At 49.6% G+C, this 19325-nt stretch overlaps 4 protein-coding genes across 4 annotated transcripts; 2 read left to right on the top strand and 2 right to left on the bottom strand.

Annotated features, from left to right (window-relative positions):
• Positions 1 to 3371: 3371 nt before the first annotated feature.
• IAR55_007207 (uncharacterized protein) lies at positions 3372 to 5088 on the bottom strand (the record flags this gene model as incomplete). The annotated part of the gene is made up of 3 exons (XM_066950280.1): positions 3372 to 3617; positions 3685 to 4758; positions 4819 to 5088. The coding sequence occupies 3 exons, from the start codon at positions 5086 to 5088 to the stop codon at positions 3372 to 3374; spliced, it is 1590 nt and encodes a 529-aa protein (XP_066799245.1).
• Positions 5089 to 5977: 889 nt separating this feature from the next.
• IAR55_007206 (uncharacterized protein) lies at positions 5978 to 8147 on the top strand (the record flags this gene model as incomplete). The annotated part of the gene is made up of 8 exons (XM_066950279.1): positions 5978 to 6378; positions 6457 to 6634; positions 6699 to 6731; positions 6874 to 6930; positions 7013 to 7096; positions 7144 to 7293; positions 7348 to 7911; positions 8055 to 8147. 8 exons carry the CDS (start codon positions 5978 to 5980, stop codon positions 8145 to 8147), a joined length of 1560 nt encoding a protein of 519 aa, XP_066799244.1.
• A 5458-nt stretch (positions 8148 to 13605) lies between these two features.
• On the bottom strand, positions 13606 to 16039 carry IAR55_007205 (uncharacterized protein; the record flags this gene model as incomplete). The annotated part of the gene is made up of 10 exons (XM_066950278.1): positions 13606 to 13661; positions 13728 to 14085; positions 14160 to 14313; positions 14371 to 14457; positions 14515 to 14590; positions 14648 to 14816; positions 14918 to 15405; positions 15467 to 15535; positions 15594 to 15745; positions 15816 to 16039. The coding sequence occupies 10 exons, from the start codon at positions 16037 to 16039 to the stop codon at positions 13606 to 13608; spliced, it is 1833 nt and encodes a 610-aa protein (XP_066799243.1).
• A 542-nt stretch (positions 16040 to 16581) lies between these two features.
• Positions 16582 to 17838, top strand: IAR55_007204 (uncharacterized protein; the record flags this gene model as incomplete). The annotated part of the gene is made up of 3 exons (XM_066950277.1): positions 16582 to 16675; positions 16736 to 17495; positions 17556 to 17838. 3 exons carry the CDS (start codon positions 16582 to 16584, stop codon positions 17836 to 17838), a joined length of 1137 nt encoding a protein of 378 aa, XP_066799242.1.
• Between the last annotated feature and the right edge of the window lie 1487 nt (positions 17839 to 19325).

Below are 19325 nucleotides of genomic sequence, written 5' to 3'. Positions count from 1 at the left end.
TTACTGATCTATCTGTTCCGAAAGTGCCAAGTGTTTCCCGTACTTCAAATTGTCAACATTCATTCGCCAGATTTTGAGATCCGCTTGTGTCCTTGTCCAACTTGTGAGGTTTCGTCGTAAATGGTAATTTTACGAGCCGTACTGGGATATGATCGTGACAATCTCGTTTCGGAACTTTGGACAGAAAGGAAGTCGGGGCAGACCTTTTACAAAGACCACACATTGTGTAGTGCACAGGGAGACACTTAGGATAGGTATATTGTGACCGAGTCACATACGAGAATGACGCAGGAATGGAGAATGGATGTGATTAGAAGGTGTGAATGTAATTCAAGATTAAAATAGGTAAACTTTTTGCAGGCAGCCCCTATTCTACACTACAAGAGGCCGGTAAGAGTTTCTTCTCCTGACTTGTTCATTGGTCTTATGAGTAGATCAATTAGTGACACCCGCTTGAATGAACGCATGGGATGTAACTGATTTCACCAAGCATTTTGTGAGTAAGGCTGAGCAGTTCAGTATGTGTGTTGGCCACTGTATAAATTAGTCTGCTGTCAACAAAAAAAATTCAACGCTGACCGCAAACAACGCATTTTTCATAGCACTGACACTTTGACTTGCACCCTTCCTTCCCGTTTTAGTCCGTTCCCCTCTTTGACCGAAGGTAAACCCATTCATGCCGTGAAACAGACATATGGCTTATCGGATGTTTAGTATCCGACTGTATTGAACCTGATTGACAAGAAGGACATGCATGTCAAAATGAATGATCAGTCGCTTGCGCAAATATGGGCAGTACGCAGACACTGCCACATCGCTGCGTTACGGGGTCACATAGCTTTCTCTCTCGTTTCTTAATCAGAATCTCTCATCCTTGACTACATTATCTTGTACCCAAAGCATAATGAATTTTGACATTCTTCTGCTGAGCCCATGCAGCAGAAAAAAGGACTTCCTCTTCTGTTACACCTGCTGCATTATCCCGAAATATTGCGAGACCATTTATCTTTGCTGTCTGCCAAAAGAGACCGGCTGGATCTGCCAATACTAGCTGTTTTTCCATGGCAAAGAAGAAGTAATGATAAAAAGATTGAAAGCTAGTGAACAGCGCAGCGCTGCAGTTCCCTTTCTAGTATTTGATAAGCCAGAGACACGTCCTTTTAAGTAACACATCTTGATAGGACCTGGGATATCCTGTTGGGTTCGCCTAGGTGACCATATCGTGACATAGGTCTCAATTTGAAGTGAGGTGTCCGAGCAGGGAAATTGGACTTGAATTGCAGAATTCTTTTGTGACAGGGCATTTTACTTGATCGTATTGCTGAAACATTATGTTTTTTCTCTTTTTATCTGACTTGTACTCGTAAAAATATGTCTAATGCTCACCCTACCGACTGGTAGCTGCCCATTTTTGCTTCATCGTCGTGTTTCAACTGGAGAGGTACTCAAATTCTCAACATTATGTGACTTGTGTTGACAACACTCCCATTAACAACATATGGTGTCGTCAACACTCCCTCCCATTGACAACATATAGTGTTGTCAACACTGGGCCGGAAGGCGAGACACTCTACATCAGAGTCAGCCTTGCCTAGATGTCATAAGTGACTTTCACCTTGTTTCAAGGTTACACCTCAATTCTTAAATAGCGCCCAAATGATCAACATTAATAATCAGTCGTCTACGTTGCATAAGTACTAGCAAAGCACACCCCGCAGAAAACGTTAGTAGTATGACTGAGTAGCTGAGGGGGAAGGTTCTCAGAATGTGAGCAGCGCTTCTGTATACCTCTGCGAGATAACCGTGTTACCAAAGGCACAGTCGAGAGGTCGATAGCATAAGCATCATAGATGAAGGTCTTGAATTATGTGTATTTCACGGTACGACTCGTAACGCTACCAATCAGACACGGATCATCACGACCTTGTTGGACGCGCTTCCTATCCTTCATTTGTCGGAATGAAATGATCAGTCGCTTATATAACAGCTACGACGCTTGACTTACAAAGTCCTACTGAGGTACCGTACTTAGCTATCCGCAACTTCAACTTTCTCTTCTTCTTCTTTGCTTTTCCTGAGCATGCAATTATCATTTCGACACCAATGACATGTCCGTAACCTAGCAAATTTGGAAGAACTGAGAACAAAAGACATGGGCGGAAATTTGTAAGTGAACAAAGTTAGAAAGCAGACCCGTTGTTGACTCTTGCTTGTTGTCTCCTTCTGGTATCTTTCAAGTTACACAAATCAACGTGTGCTTGGCCATCGTTTGCCCAACATCCTCAACATGAGAACAATAATCATGTTGAATATCAGAAAGCCTTGCAGAACATGCGCAAGTTTCCCGATCTTCGGCAGGCTGCACGATGGGATTATCCGTGACTGGAGATTGCTCTGAGTGGGCTACGCTCTGAATAAAGACCGTGACACGACTCTTGACAGGTCCTCAGTCTCCGGACAGTAACTTAAGTCTACAACAAAACCACATGCACCGTTGGTTGCTCGAACCATCCTGTTGACAATAGCATGAATTTTCAGGCAGTCGAAGTCTCCTTGAGAACTTAAGTTATTGCTTAGTATCCAGAATTTGAAGAACGGAGTATCAACATCGCATGTTGAGCTACAAGTGCTGTCAACACGGCACCAGCCCTTCGGGAGTTCAGCGAACAACTCCCAATCCAATCATCCTGATGGATGTGTACCAAGCGCCTGGAGGGTGTCGACAACGTGATGCCAGACAAACCGACTCGCAGTATCGACAACGAACAGCAATGTCGGCTCAAGAGATTCTGTTGCCTCCAAAGACGACTCAATCATCTAGCGCTCTGAGGTTTGCCTATTGTCTATTGTCTGTGACTATCCTTTATATGGACCGCGTCAAACCTCTGAGTGGTATTGAAGAAGATCATTTCCTGAATCTTGGGTCGGGCGCGTGTTTCACTGTCCGGTAGCGACATCGCCAGCCGACGCACTGGTTTGGATCTCTGACAGTCTTCCAGCCTGCCGTGCTTTGCGCCTCTTAATTCATCTTCTTCTACTCTTGCCCCTGAGCCCTTCGCCCCTAGCCCTATTTCCCCCCGTCAGACATGGTCCCCATTCAGGAATCACAGTGTTCCAGAGGTGTACAGACTTCCAAAGGAGACTGAGACTTGATGAGGAGATTTCGGAGATGGCTATGTATCTCAGCACCTTTCGGTCCGCGAAAGGTCGCCAATTGCGGAAGCTCGTTCATGTCTCCTCGGCACTTGGGATCATGTCACATCATGCATAAAAAATTTCTTGTATCAGTATAAGAAAAGCTCTTCGAATCGCTCGCACTCAGACTCGCCACGAGTTCATCTATAAAGCATTCTCCCCGTGCTCTGATCCGCTTATCCTTCCACTGTCCATGCAACCAGCTTGTCCACCAATTCAAGCTGCGTCCAGATCGCGGTCGCATATCCTATCGCAGTCCTCTCACTGAACTCTGCTTCCTCTCGTGCTCTGGCCAGAACACCATTGAGGCAGGAAAGGTAAGTCTCGGGAATGGGCGAAGTGGAGGAGTCGTACGAGATGAGGGTATGGAGGATGAAGACAACAAGCGCATCGGTATTCGTAGGTTTGTTGGCGGGGTCGCACTATTCGCCGCTTTGTGTATCAGAGACCACCTTCAAGTGACGGACAGAGGAGGTCAGAACTACTCACACAGACGACCACCTCCCCCTTCCATTTCTCTATGTCAGTAGCACCCAAAGTCACCAATATTCCGCCAAACACCCTCATGATATGATCCTCGTCCCACTGACTCGAGTCAAATACAACAACTCTTTTGACCGATGATAAGATCGCAAATCCGACCGCTTTGTTGTTGATGACGCACCACCCGATGGCTATCGTCGCTGAACTCTCTGCACCGATATTGATTCGAATGGGCGATGCGACAGCTGGGATAGAGTGTTTATCGCTAGCGATATCGCCAGGGAATGTTGCAGATGCATTGATTGCCTCGACTGCTTCCTGGACCTCCTGGCCTGAAAGGTGATGCGGGCGAAGTCGGACTGAGAATATAGGTCGCGGAAGCACGAATCGATCCAGCCCCTCCCCTTCCTTGTGAGACACTAACAATGCCGTGCGGAGACGATGCAATAGGATGGAAGTGATAGTGGTGTCGTGGGGGAGCTTGATAGGGACAGTCCAGCTCGTATCGCCTTCGATGAGGATCTTGACGAGATCGAGGAAGGTCACACTGCATCCTTCCACACTCTCAGTCGCACCTCCCAAAATCAGGCAATGTCGATTCCTCTTTCCCGTTTCATCACGCTCCAAGCTCTGCTCCCACTGTGCTAGCTGATAGCTGAGACCGATCTTGTCGAGCTCCAAAGTACCGTCAGAAAGGAGAGGAGGTGCATACCGGAAAGTTCGCTTGCGACAAGCTTGATCGGGGAAATCGCGCAGCAGCTGGACGATCCATCGTTGAGCCTTGATCCATGCTTCGAGCCAGGCCGACTCTTTCTGCGCGATGCTTCGAAGGAGTCGCTTGACCGCCTCCAGCCCATCGGCTTGGTGAGTTTTGCTGGCGATAACAGCGGATGCTGAGGAAAGTCGTTGAAGCGAATTAAGGCATGTACTCGACAAAGATGCAACTGTATCGCGAAGAGATCGGTTGGTGTTGAGTAAAGTCTCGTTCTCGGCGCGCAGCGTGCGAACGGTCCCTTCGAGAGTATTGACTGTCGCCTCAAGCAAGGTAATTCGATTCATGAACCATGCTTCCTGCTGCTGCTGCTCGTGCACCATTAGCAGCCGAACGCACTTTAACTAACACGAAAACAAGCTACTCACGGTCATTGGCATGGATTGATTGAAGGAACCCTCCTTGTCACCGCTACTTGGTCCGGCTGATCTTGCGAGTGGGTGAGGAAGTGCTGCTGAATGATATTCACGGTATGAGTCGGTTTCGGAGTCCAATCGTGGGCGTTTGAGGGAGAACGAAGGGTTGGATGATGTGAGAGGAATGTATGTGTCGTTTGGGGTGACCTTGACCCATACGTTGCCGTTTGCATCGGTGGTGTAGGAGGTGGAGTTGAAAGGGTGTGAGAGAGGGCCGTTCATGGTGCTGTGATCATATGGGAAGAAAAGCGACAACTGACCATGTTTCGTGAGTTGAAAGATGATAAGTTGAGAAGGAAGAAAAAGGAAAAGATAAAGTGCCGAGTTGTGTGAGTTGAAACGGACGACGCGTCGGATCGGGTGGGTGGCGAATGCTTTTGCCACGTCATTCACACGGTATCAATATGAATGTTCTCACTCGGTGTGGATGAGAGCAAAACGAGTTCTCCCGTTTGACTTTATATGTAGCGCTGGAACAACAAACATAGGTGAGTACAATACCAACATCCCACACTTCGAAGGAGGATATCAGCATTGGGTGGATGCTTGACGGAGTTGGACACCTCAGATTGTCAACAAGGAATGACATCTTCTATAGAGCCCAGGAGCAACATGCGTGGTCGATACCTTACATCGGGTTGACACCTAAACCACGGAAAATGTGGCGCTGCTAAGGACGGTGGAAGAAGGCAAGCTTGTCGATTCATTCCCATTGATACCACTAAACGGGAGGGACTGACAGCATGTTCACAGCTTGCCAGGTGCGGAATGGTGTAACGTTGGTCAAAATGGTTAAATCGCCATTCATGCAGGTCACAAGCTATCTTTTACCTGGGGGAGCGACGCATGAAAAAATCGAGCTGGCCTGACGTTCCACAACAGAACGTACGAGACGAATACATTCGCAAGGAGTACCAGATATGGGCGTGGGCAGACAAGATTTCAGCGGAACGGCATCAAAATCGGTTCCGCGCCGCGCCACACTCCTAAAACCGTTCCGCATGGGGGTTACCTACGCGTTCCTCCATCGCCTTCTTCTCTTCTTCTTCGTCATCTCTTCACATCTCTTCACTTCAATCAATCTCTTTCAACAAAATCGTCTATTTGCATCATGTCTACTCCACTCCCACCAGTTCTACTCTTACGAGAAACGCCCACAAGTCTCCTTTTCCCGAAGCCACCTCTGGATAGTGAACTACCAGAAACCTTATTGGCCCAGCAACCGTCCATCAAAAAGGTTTGCTCTTTCACCAACTCATACGAGTCTTCTTTGGAGGGTTGGACGGAACTGAACGTGGCGTTCTGGACTGAGAGTCTTCTGGACAGACTGTTGAACCTGGCCGACACTCGTAAGCGACATGCAACGTCGGTGGCGACCACGAGCATTAAAGTCGAGTCGCCTGTGGACGTACCTATAGAGATCGTCGGAGAAGGAGGGCATGAGTTGCTAGCATCCGCGGATGTCAGAATATCTGAGGTCGTTCTAGGAGTCTACTTTGGCTTATGGCTACCGTGAGTACCTGCTCATAGTGGTCGATATGATTGGCTGATCATCGTACCGCGGCTGACACGTGTGGGGGATATGAGCAGATCCAAGTCTCAATACCTGACTCTGCCGTATTCGTACTGGAACGCATCACCGGAGAAGAAAACGATGTTCGCGGAAGCTCTGTCCACCTGTCTGTTACGGCGTAACGACCTGAGTCCGACGCCGCAGGATATCATGACTCAGACCTTTGCGGTCAAGGATTGGTTTGAGACTGGAAGCGTAAGTGCGATAGGCCGCTCGAGAGCGATCGAAACGAGCTGATATGGAGACTTCGTTGCTGTAGAGGTCCGACGAGATCATCAGTGTAGCGGTGCATGTGAGCTTAACATCCGTCTTCCGCTCTGGCTCCCTGTTCCCACCAACATTTGTTCCTTCACCGAACTTACCTACCAAGCCACTCCACACTCGAGTCCTCTGATAAGATCTACTCGACACTGATGATCCCTCCCCCGCAACAGATGGGCGAAGACGACTCCTTTCGTGCCAGATGGTTCGATGAGGTGCCTACATCAGAAGTAGGTGACCAACAAACTGTACGCCCCCTCCACGTCTCTCCCAATCTTCCCACATGAAAGCTGATGCGTTGTATCACACTAGGTGACAGCAACACCTATTTCGCCTGTGGCGCCCTCTGAGTTGGAACTACCTAGGAATATCGGGGTCCGAAGTGCACTCGAGGTCGTGAGTCTATCGTGGACTGCCTGCAATTCAAGCTTATGGGCACGCAGACTGGAAGTCGGCATGAACAGTCCAGGTCGTCTGCAGAACCAGGAAGAATAGATGCTCAACAGTCTTTGACCCTCATGACTGACTTACCAGACCCTCACCTATTTTATGAAATCGAGGACAATCTGCCAATCTTAGGGTCCCCTGCGCCGGTGAGTGTATTTTTGTCCTGCGATTCAGCGCTGATCGCCCTTCCATACGAGCAGTCCACCACTCCGGATCCCTATCCCGACTCACCGACAACCGATTGCAACCGAATGTCCCTATCGGCCCGTGTTGCGTCCGAAAATCCCAAACCCACTGGCTCATCCCCTATCAGCCGAGCGCGTCTCAGCAGCTACGCCGATTCAGCTTCTCCGGGGCCGAGTAGCATACATGGGATACGTTCGTCTACCTACAAGCGACATTACCCTGACTGGAAGAGGGAAGAACTTCTCACCGGAATGGAACGATGTGATTTATGTCGCAACGGCGGCGAGACGGAATGTCAATACGTGACAGGCAGAACCAAAGGATCCTTGAGCGCTACCTGCGTTCGATGTAGAGGGAAGAAGAGGAAATGTACATTTGGCGGGTTGAAACGAGATCTTCCGGAGGAGGAGGCTCAGGATCGAGGAAGCGAGCAAGTAGAGGAACGGAACCAGGGTGAGGAGTTGAGGGGTGGAATGGGTGTCGAAGACGGGGATGAGGCGACTGGCACCAGTCATCAAGAGATCAGCAGTCATCTCACCGCCGCTCAGACGAACACGGGAGCACTTGGTTCAAATGAGGTAAGCTCGGGTCGAAGTGGCCTCACCAGACCTAGCTACCAGTCCTGCTCCCGCTTGATCCCATCCCTCGTAATGGCATCTCATCTCTTGATGAACGACCACCGTCCCGTGTATAGCGGCTGATGTAGCGTGGTCGCTGAAAGCTGAGCGACGACTTGACAGATCTGATTCGGAAATGGCAAACTTGGGGTACGATGAACCGGCAAGCCCTAAGACAGCTCGGGTTGGACAAGTGATACGTGCCATCGACGAGTGTGAGGTTGCGTCGATGCTATCGAGTGGTCATGGGGGTGGGTATGGACGTAAGCCAGTAGTCATTCATGTTTCTTCAGTGCATGTAGCAGATACGTAGACCGAGAGCCTGCCTTGTCGGATTCGCCAGTCTGTCCATCAGTCTTTCGCCTCGCCCCGCTTTACTTTACATACAATGTATGGGGAAGTCCGCATACCCAGGTCGACGACTGAAGTGTCTCGGATGTACGTTTGTAGAGACACGAATTTGCTAAGATCTCATGAACTTTCGTATACATGCTGTCATACTCCTGTGGAATCGCACCAACATCCTCGTGGCTGATCTCTTTCTCTTCACCTCAGATCAATCTCCTACCACGTATCAGACGCATCTCGCCCGTCTCCATAGCCTCCAAAAAGCGACTCATTCCTACGAGTGCTTTGTCCAAATCATCGACGCCAGCATTATTTTCCCCTGAGGTGAAAACGTCATGTTTTTCGGCTAATCGAGCCAACAGCGTATCACCCGCCTCAATCATTTCTCTTAGCATCTCCTTTCCCCTCAGCAGTGCCTCTCCCTTCCCCGATACCTTTACCATAATTGAGCTAGAGTTCTCGAAAGTACATGGGTGTTGACCGCATGAGTGACATGCCAGCTTACGTCCCGTAGCATTGTCGACACATATGAGGCAAGGATAGGAATTCCGTCGGCACGTACGACAGGAGTCTGCGTAGGGTAGCTGGAGGTAGACGTGGGGATAATGGATGGCGAGATTTTGCTGCGATCCTCAATAAGCTCATGTAAAGGTGTGATAGCTTAGTCGCCACATCAGCCAGCCTATGATATAGGTGTACAGGAAGCCTCAATAATGTGTAGTTCAACGCACCAGCTTCGTCCGTTTCTTTGATATCTCTTTCTCCCTTCCCTTTATGGACTTCCTACCCCCTCTCTTCACCAAGGTAACACTCTTCTCTCTATGCTGGTCTATGAAGGCCTTCGAGTGGCTCGAACGATCATGTTTGGTACTCGGATTATCCTCCGCATCGCTTACACGAACATTCTGCATCTCCCTTTCTAGAATCATAGCTTCATCCTCTGATTCACTCTCGTCAGGCGTCCCAGGCGCAGCTTTCCCGGGCGGAGGTTTTCCTAGCTGATAACGATGAGACGAAGACGGTTTGCGAGCTGCCACGGTTGCAGGGAGAGAAGATGGCTTCTCCGCAGATACGGAGCGCTTTTGCGAACGGGAGGAGGAGCAGGAGGAGGATGATGAGGAGGAGCAGGAGGCAGGGATTCGGCAGGTAATACGTGAGCGGATACGCTGGGATCTGTTGCGTGGGTTATGAGAGTCGATGCGAGCTCGTCGGCCAGAGCGAGGAGTGACATGGAAGGGGTCGATTCGCTCTCTGGAGTGTATGCTGCGAGCCATGCTAGAAAGTTGTTTTGAAACGATGTATCGGGACAGGAATTGATTGTAGAGACAATGATGAAATGTAAACAAAACGTTGGTGAGACAACGGCGCGCCTAACAGGGCTGTGTCGTCGCACAAGGGGAACCCAAATCGTCGAGTTCTACACGCGCCTATCCACCCATACAACGCGTCAATGTCTTTGTGGCGATCGGTTCTGACCAGTCGTAGAACACGCCGATAGTTACAGTATCGGGCTTTAGTATTGCAGGCTCTACTCATCATATTATGTGAAGTGGCCTGGCCATCGAGTCTCAAGAGTGAAAATATGATAGTTCTCTTGGTTAGATTTCTTTCAAACGCTCTGTTTTCTCAAAGATGCCGTTCGCAGCCGCCGTGTTACTTTGTTGTAATGACAGCATCTGTTGCGCCAACCGTTGATTGAACTCAGACACATATGACAGCTTTCTCAAAGTATACCACCTGTCCACTGTATCTGTATTGGTAAAGTCAAATTGTCCGCTCAGGTATGATCACGGTGAAGCCATGAAATCATGCGACTCTCCTCAAAGTGAGTACCAAGTTCTATCCGGGCTTATTCCGCTTTTAGCTTGTTGTGGAATTGAGCCTCAAAATCGGTGACAAACAGTCAATCATCTTGCCATCGACCAAATGGCTATAAAGGTCATATGAAATGGCTGTGCAACGGACGTGGGCATTGAAAAGAAGGTGACAAGATACCAGGACTTTTCTTGAAAATTAGGAGATTCCAAGACAAGGTCTCAATTCGGATTCTCATGGCAGTGTTTTCCCTTTCTCATTCGTCTTTCGTGATGCGAGATCCTTCCTGTCGGCGGGCAAACAATGATCCTCAGCTATGACCCCACATCAGTCCTGAACAGGAAGCTTGTCAGGTGAATAGATCTATACTCAGTGATTTCCATGGATCCCGATGATCGACCCCGAACAAGCATCTTCTCATACGTCTTGACAGGTTATACCCGCCTCTTTGCCAGTCACTACACGCCCTTAGACTCGGTCAATGTCCTACCGCACTGCACCCGTCATTCGACAGACCAAAACACACCTCAACGCAAACGCACAGCCTCAAGACGTCAAGATTCGTTCGTGACCTTATTGATTGGATGCGGTCCCGGTGATGGCCATTTTCTAGAAGGAAGCCGTTGCCGCCGATACAAAACAAGCCTCTGGCGGTCTACCCTCCGTTTTCTTACATTCGACACTTCGACCTGTAAAGGGAGGTGTCTCTGAGAATAGACAAGCATTTGGCAAACCCATGACCTCCTCTTGAAGCGGATGAAAGAATGAAGCACGCACGCGTCAAAGGAAGAAATTGTGCACGGCGGAGGAAGGAATTGGCCAAGAGAAGATGCTAGTGTGCTGAAGGAGAAGATGCGGATTGTATTGTTGATGCTCAAACCGGAACACACAGGGAGTGTGAGGCCTTTCAAGTCTAACGGAGCTCTGAGCCGAGTAATTCTGTGATGTCCCAGCGACAATCCCGCCCTCACAGTGTTCTAAAATTATACTAGAGGGTGCGAGAGATCTGCCGACCGGCATGAGATCATCTCCTCGGCGTGGCCAAAACAGTCGCCCATGTCCTTTAGGTAGAGGTTGTAGTCACACCTTCGGTAAAGGCCAACTTGCTTTTCAAGATTACTTTAAATGTTACTCCAGTTTGTGACGGATGTGATTCTCTTTGCAATAAGGCAAGACTGGCCGACGAACGTCCTGCCGATTTTGTCTTTCGATATACCCCATCCACCCCTACGATATGATCACGGGCTAGTTATGTTGTGATGGTCGAAATGATTCTCACAGCTGTCTCTACCACAATTGTGAATACGTCAATCATAACTTTGGTAACTTAGTCGCTGGCTCAGGTGTGATGGATTTGTGGCGAGCGATTTCTGCTTATAACAATGAACCACCAGATGAACCAGGTTGGCAGAATATTAACCTGCACGGTTTAGACCTCCTGGATCAACGTGAATGGAGTGCACTGAAACGTAGAGCTGTCCAAGGAAGCATCTGAAGTACTCCTATGTTCTTGAACATCGAATCCCTTGACCGGAATACGATTCGTGATTGTCAGAGGTTCACGGGGGAAATCTTATGAAGGAGTTCTCGACTAGAGCGCACGCCGATGGAGCTCATATCCGTCTCCTTCTCGCAGATATTTGGCAGTCGGAGCAGAACACAAAGCACCGTTTTATCGTACATGCAGATTGAGCAGCTTGCAGGATGTTCGATGAAGGGCGTAGTGGAGATCTGGTCGAAGGTTGAAGCTGCTTTTTTATATCCTTGCCATGCTAAAGGTAATGAAAAGGCGAGTCTTGCATCATCTCAGACAGTGTCGAAGGGTTTCTCTTGGGTTCCGCATTCAACATACAAGAGAACCTTCACGTAACTTAGAGGAGGGGTCCAGGCTGGTACGGCGAAATGTTGATCATCATCATTGAACAATTGGACGTTACCTGGACATTTGATGATCAAATGCCAAAACACTTTCGAGGGAAGGGGGATGTTGTTGCATGCAAGACACGTTGATCATTCGCTTTCCTGCGGCAGCAATCTGGTAGTGGAAGTGTGGGGGGGTGAGATTTTTACCTTATAATCGCTTCGGCAGTACCTTTATTGATAGGCCCTTCAGACTTGTCGTTAGTTGCAGCTTACTCGAATAAGCTTGCCATGAATGGGGATGAATAGCTCAGACTACCAACTCAGACGTCAGACGTTATCACGACCTCGACGTGAGTGGGCAGGCCGTATGTCTCGTTCAAAGAGGATTTTGTGTTATGTGATTCGAAAGACATGAGCTAGCTGAAGTGGCCCTGCAATTTGCAGTAGCCCCCTGCTTGAAGGTGTTTCCAGATTTTTCAAACCTCGTTGTTTATTTCATGAATGTAGGCATTCACACCGTTACCATTAGCATGCCAGGAAAGGAAGCCCACAGACAATCCTGCAAAAAATCCAATCGAGCCTGCCACAAAATTCTTGGCTGGGATTTCGATGGATCCCAGGAGCTCGGGTCCTGATAACAGTTGGCCCACATAGGTATGCCACCGTCACCGGTCACAACTCATGACATCGTTGAGACCGCGAAGGAAACAACGATTCCCGTGATAGGGACAATGGCTTGCGGCTCTTTCTGGAATGATCATCTCTTCCCCTCTTCCGCTTGTTCAAGCTGCTTCACTCGCAGTGACTCAGCGTTTTTCGAAAAGATGAAATCAATTAGTATGCCTTGAGGTCAGGATACTTCTCGAATCACGCGAATGCCAGCAATATCCTAAACATCGTTGTCAGTGTGGCAATTTAGCTCAGGTGAGCAGAAGCGGAATTGGTGCACACTTCACGCAGCAACTGCGTCAAGTCACCCAAGACCGTGACAATACAAAGAGAGGCGGACCAGAAAGGTGTCGCAAAGCACTGACTGGGCAAGAGAACAAGTTGGAGAGCGGTCAGTATGTGACTGCTGTACGAAGATCAGAGTTCTTTCAAATACACCTCTAATAGCCACCAACAATTACCTTACTACCATTGTGTGTACTGATATCCTTGCATAAACGCCATAGCTAGCCTGGAACCGCTACAGTGCTCACTCAGCAGTCGGTCCTCGCGTACAAAGACGGTACTTGAAGTCGAAGAATCGACTGAGGCGGAACGGCCAACTGAGGCGGAACGGATTTCAAACGTGAGGCGTAAAACGTGTTGTGTCATGCAATGCGAAGCCAATATTTGCGGCATCCATATTTTGAAAGAGGTACGCGTTGAGGAGCATTCGACAACCACGCAATAGCATTGTCTCCTTCGGAACTAGTACGAGTCCCCATCGATCTTAAACGCTCTTATCGCTCACAGTGAATGTGACAGTCGGCTTCGAGAGGGTCCAGCTTCAGTGCTTGGTCATCCAAAATAGATCGATATATCAACATGCATGCCTCCATCTACAATGTAATTCCCATGCTACGGAAGCGAAACGATCAACTCCAATGATGACGTTTGGAGCTGGAAGGCATACTTTAGGCTTCAGTTCTCCTCGTCGAAACCGTGTATAGTGTGCAGGGCACTTTCGTCTCGAAGCTCTGTCAATCTGATTCATCAGCCGTGGTAATCTGGAAATGATGTTACGTGAACATTTCGCGACTTACGGCGCGAGGAGTGGATAGCAGGTGGGAACTGCAGCGTTGCCAGGTTGTAGTCTTCGTCGACCGTTGAGATGTCAGAATCGGAAGAAGGAAACGAGTCATCGACCGAGATATAGTGGGTGTCAACTTGGCCACTACGATGAGTGAGGGCGTTGAGCTGCAGGAGCAGAGCTTCCTTTTGCGAGGACAAGTCTCCGTTCTCCACAGTCAAAGTCTCGATGCTATCACTTGCGGCTTGTTGGACGTCAGCCAAAGTAATTTTGAGCTCAGCGATCTGTGTCTCCAGTTTGGCAATTTTGGACTTTTCCTCGAGAAGTTCGCTTTTGAGTTGCTCGATCTCGGTCAAAGGTAGAGTGATTGACTGAAGTTTCATGTCTCCTGATCAGTCTACGCTCACAAAGCTCATGAATATGTAAGCAGTCACTGCAGACTCACCGAGTAGTCGATGCCTGTATTCTTGGCAAACTTTCTCGCCAATTCGGCGGTCTGCTTCCTCCTCGCTTCGTGATTGTCACCAAATAAAGGCGAGAACAAGCAGAACACCATAAGCTTTGGGGTCGAGCGCAAGGAATTGTAAATGGCAGTAGTGCTGGCGGTTTTGCACCTTTCAATTAGCATTATTTGAGGGATCAAGCAGTAAACTCACCAAGCTTCCTTGCGAGCCTGGCGAAAAACTTCTTCGGCCGTCATAGCAGTCGTAGCTACCTTCAATGCGTCGGCGCTGTTCGTTGCACTGACATGTTGCGGAGTTAGTTCAAACATTCGCCCAAAAAGATTCAGGCAGACTTACGCAAGGCACAACCATTTAGCTCGCATGCGTTCGTTGTTCTCGGAGAAATTGGCCCAAGGCTCGACTCCAGGATTGTCTGATGAAGGCGACTTAAGATGATATCGAGCTTCCGCCTAGCTGGCTAAGAACTCACCCATGACGTGGATACAGCTCCATTCCTTTCCAACAACCTTAGAGATGGTCCCGGCTCGGACACGGCACAATGGCTCAGTATCTTTGTGCTCCTTGAAGGCTAGATTGGGACGAAGTTTTTGGATTGAGGGCCAGGAGGCAACAACAGCGGCTCCATTGAGGGAGATTGCCTGCGAACCTTCAAATCAGCGACGAAAAGCACGGAGGAGGCGTTCAAGCCAGCTGGTACACTCGCAGACAAAGTGATGGCGCAGGAAAAAGCTGTACTCACGAAGCTGATCAATGTTTGAGACCTAGAGCTGGCACCCCCAACATTCAAGCTCATCTTCTGGCCTTCTTTTTCGACAATCCGGTTAGCCATAATTGCGTGGAGGAATGTTGTGAGAGTACGAGCCCTGATTTCTCCGGTCGGAAGAGCTAGCCACGCTCGCTCGTCTGTGAGATGACCCTCGCTATCGAGTTGAAGTGGGTCTGGGAATAAAGGCCTTCGACTTGGTGTTGAACCATAAGCAAACATGGCAGCCAGATCTCTGACGGTCCCTCTGTTGGAAGCCATCCCTTGGAATTCGAGGACCGAAACCAGCAGTGTGGCGGTGGAAGTCTCCATACTGAGCTGCTCGAGGATCAACTGTAAGATACCAGGGACCTCTTGAACGTTCTTCGACTTGGACCCTCGCATCCCATCTAAGAGGTAGGTCTTACCCACTCCAGATGCACCGTAGGCCGAAACTACAATGTGGGTAGGCTGGGTTGTAGCCACTGTGTCTGCGTCAGTATAACCCTCGTTATAACCGGTTTGTGGCTCGAAAGCACAACGTACGATGGATCTGTGAGGTGAGACACCTATCGTAGACATCGTGAGGAGTGATGATGCCATCGAAAATGTGGTCTGGTAGAAGGATCAGTATGATTCAGTATGATTAAGAGTAATCCCACACTTTACTCACTCCCCACAGCTCCATTCGCAATCCCGCTCGCATCACCTTTCGGACCCAGCCCAACCGCTATCCCAGTTGAGTTGTAGACTGTCTCCCAAGCCGGTGGGATCTGGGACAGATCAGGATCGAGCTCTATCTCCTTCGAAATGTAGTCTCGACGGCTAGAAACCAAGGTCAGGCCGCTCAACTCATCACAAATCGACCTGACAAAGTACTCTTTGGAGTACTTACAGAAGGGCAACCTGAATGCCATCACTGGGGACGTTGAGTGTAGCTCGTCGACCGTTTGCCATGCCAGGCGAAGGCGCTCGTGATCCCGTATCGCAAAAGGACTTGACACCTCTAGCACCGCGAATGCTGAGTGATGAGACGCTCCGAGACAGACCTCGAGTCAAAGTCGACGAAGTGGGTGTCGGGACTCGTGCCGAGCTTGCGACAGACAGCTGGGCCGACATATCCAGTAAAGGAGAGAAGTATGTGAAGGGTAAATGTATCAGAGTGAAGCCTCTGATATGAACTGCTACAGCTGAAATGCAAAGCACGGCGAAGGAATCGATGTGATGGAAAGAAAGAAAGACGAAGAAAAGAAATATCTGAAAAACTCCGGATTGAAAGTGTCACGCGTCGGAACCTGGAGGGAATCGGGATTATGTTAAACTCCGATGAATAGTAGACTTTCTTCTATCATGTGGCGCCACACAGAATCACCGTGAAAAAGTGGAGGGTACTTGGAGGTTTTCATCACCCACTTTGCAGTTTTCGTTTATTGTTCTTCACCTTCTTGCTTGCGGTGCATTCGACATATCGAGTCAATCGATCAACGATGCGATCTATCTTGGACCAAGGAGAATTCGAGGACATAGTCTGTCATGAGACGACGTGAACTATCCACTTCACCTCACATATGGCTCGCAGATCCCGCTGACAACTAGCTTTTTCAACACGACGTAGCAACGGACATAACATCGATGACAACGAGTGGATTGGCATCGACATAATGTCACCTCAATCTCCATCCGTCGACCTCGAGCGTCCTCAAGGGCAGAAGCTGTCCAAGAAGTTCAGCACTACATTGCTGTCTGTCAAGAACGGTGAGTGTCAACCTACGAGGGTGTTTTTGCCAAGGACTCGGATTGACTGAGAGATCACAGGCATGCTTCGAGCAAGGACTTCCCTCGCATCCCTTACCAGTCAGAAGCATTTATCAGTCCAGAACGTAGTCACTGAGACACCGACCAACCCGTCTCCAAACGATGATGACTTTGCCGCTGTTGGTCATGACAGCATACCGCATTCCGCACAAGATCTCGATTCCGAGCAGATGGTTTTGAAGGCGGTGGGCGCCGACGATGGACACCTGCCTCCTATACGCCGACCCCTGCCAGATCAAAATGAAGCACACAGCCTGTCCGAGTCGCGGCTCCCCTCGTCGGGTGCGACCCTTTCAAGTCTCATTGAGAGTCCCGAATGGTATAGGTCCGCTCTGGCTCTTCTCGACTTTGGCTCCGAACAATCTACCCCTTCAGCCTCCGACGGTGAAAATGGTCTCAGCACTTTCTCCGAGCGCCACCATTCTGTGACATTCAGCCATACTCCGCCCCTGGACGGCCTAAAAGCTGTCCAGGTTCCCTTTCCCAAACACGGTTATCGTTCTTCCTGCGTCGTCGACGCTACTCAGCCTGACGTTGTGATAGACATCCAAACCGATCTCATGAAGGCAGCTGCACAGGTCTCACTGAAATCTGGTCAGCGACGTTGCAGGAGATTGGCCTTGCGCGGGTTGGGATCACGTCTCTGGAGCCCCAGCTCATCTGTTATCGATCAAGTAACCTTCACGCCTCCTCACGGGTCACCACAAACCAGCAACTCAGTCGGCGAAGACTCCGAAGGGATGTCGACACACACACGTCTGTAGGTGCGCAATCACTTGGGCATTGAAACCGTCAACGCTAACAGAACATATTGCTGAAGGACCGACGACCATTCTGCTCATGGTGGTGATGACTCGGAGGTATCTTTTGACCAGATACAGAACTTCTTGGTCGAGCCTTCGGAGGAGGTCCCGCATCCACTCGTACGTGAGAACAGTCGCGGATTGGGCCTCGCTATGCGACTCAACGCACATCCGGCATACACTCGAGGGGTCGCTTTGAGGCATGATGACTGGGAGATGGAGCTCAGCACCAGGATTGAGGAGGATGAGGTTTCTCTTGAAGAATCGGTGGAGTGTGGCAAGCTTGACGATCCAAGGTAGATAACTTCTTCACCATAAAGATGTATGAGTAGAGAAAGGATCCAGGTTATGCATAGGCTTCGCGAGCACAGCGCCGCTCCACGACCAAGCTCTAAACGAGACAAAACGTGTGACAGTCCGTACCGTTCTCGTGATTCTCACACAGGAATTCGCAACGAGTTCTTCCTGCGAGTAATGAACGTGAGGTATAGCTCATCATCCACACGCTGACAGCTCCGTTCTGCCGCTTTTCTGCCGCTTGCTTTGGCTGACGATTTTGCTAGTAGGGGTCTCCTCAGATAGCGAAAGGAGGTGGTGTATACGACGGAGGGAGACCAAGCAAGCTCCTGACAGTTTTTCGTTCCTCCTTGAGCGTCCGATCACCGATTTCGTCCCTGGGCGCAAGCCAAGCACCTTCGAAGTCGGTGAGATAGACCCTATGTCCCCCGGGAGCGTCAGGATCGTTTTTGAGCGTCATATGCCTGGGGTGAACGTCAATGTGGGCCACACGCTCGGAATGAAGAAGGTCGTAGGCTCGAACAATCGAATTTCTGGAGGAGGTAAAGAAGAGATAAGAGTTAGCGATCTTTCTTACCAATCAAAGGATCTAGACAGGTGTGCGGGGATGGAGATTTTATGGGTCAAGTTCCTGTTGACGAGCAGTGAAGGAAGAACAGTCAGGAATCATGTAGAAAATCGCTCACTTGATTTGCAGAGAAATCTGACTGAGATCTAAGCTGATCGTCGAAATTCAAGTGTTTGTCAGCATCGTGCGAGAGGCTTGACTAATCAATCGAATGTAGAACTCACATGTCATATACATCCAGTACTGGCCTCCCCGCATATTCCATCATCAGGGCCTCGAACTTCACCGTCCCTCTCTTTATTGCCATCGCTCCGGTCCATTTGCCAAGTATCTTCGGTAGGAATGATCCCCGGTACTTTCTTAGTACCGTATTGAGGATCTCCATCTCACGCGATATCGCTTCTCTCGCTGCGTCGGCGCTGTAGACATCTTCCCTAGGATCATCTGATCCGAAAGTAGCCAGATTACAAATTTTGGGGGTTAGGGGTTAGGGGTTAGGGGTTAGGGGTTAGGGGTTAGGGGTTAGGGGTTAGGGGTTAGGGGTTAGGGGTTAGGGGTTAGGGGTTAGGGGTTAGGGGTTAGGGGTTAGGGGGTTAGGGGTTAGGGGTTAGGGGGTTAGGGGTTAGGGGTTAGGGGTTAGGGGTTAGGGGTTAGGGGTTAGGGGTTAGGGGGTTAGGGGGTTAGGGGTTAGGGGTTAGGGGTTAGGGGTTAGGGGGTTAGGGGTTAGGGGTTAGGGGTTAGGGGTTAGGGGTTAGGGGTTAGGGGTTAGGGGTTAGGGGTTAGGGGTTAGGGGTTAGGGGTTAGGGGTTAGGGGTTAGGGGGTTAGGGGTTAGGGGTTAGGGGTTAGGGGTTGGGGGTTAGGGGTTAGGGGTTAGGGGGTTAGGGGTTGGGGTTAGGGGGTTGGGGGTTAGGGGGTTAGGGG

Source organism: Kwoniella newhampshirensis, chromosome 16 (genome assembly GCF_039105145.1).
Source record: "Kwoniella newhampshirensis strain CBS 13917 chromosome 16, whole genome shotgun sequence".
Lineage (NCBI taxonomy): Eukaryota > Fungi > Basidiomycota > Tremellomycetes > Tremellales > Cryptococcaceae > Kwoniella > Kwoniella newhampshirensis.
This window is presented reverse-complemented; position numbering and strand designations above follow the sequence as displayed.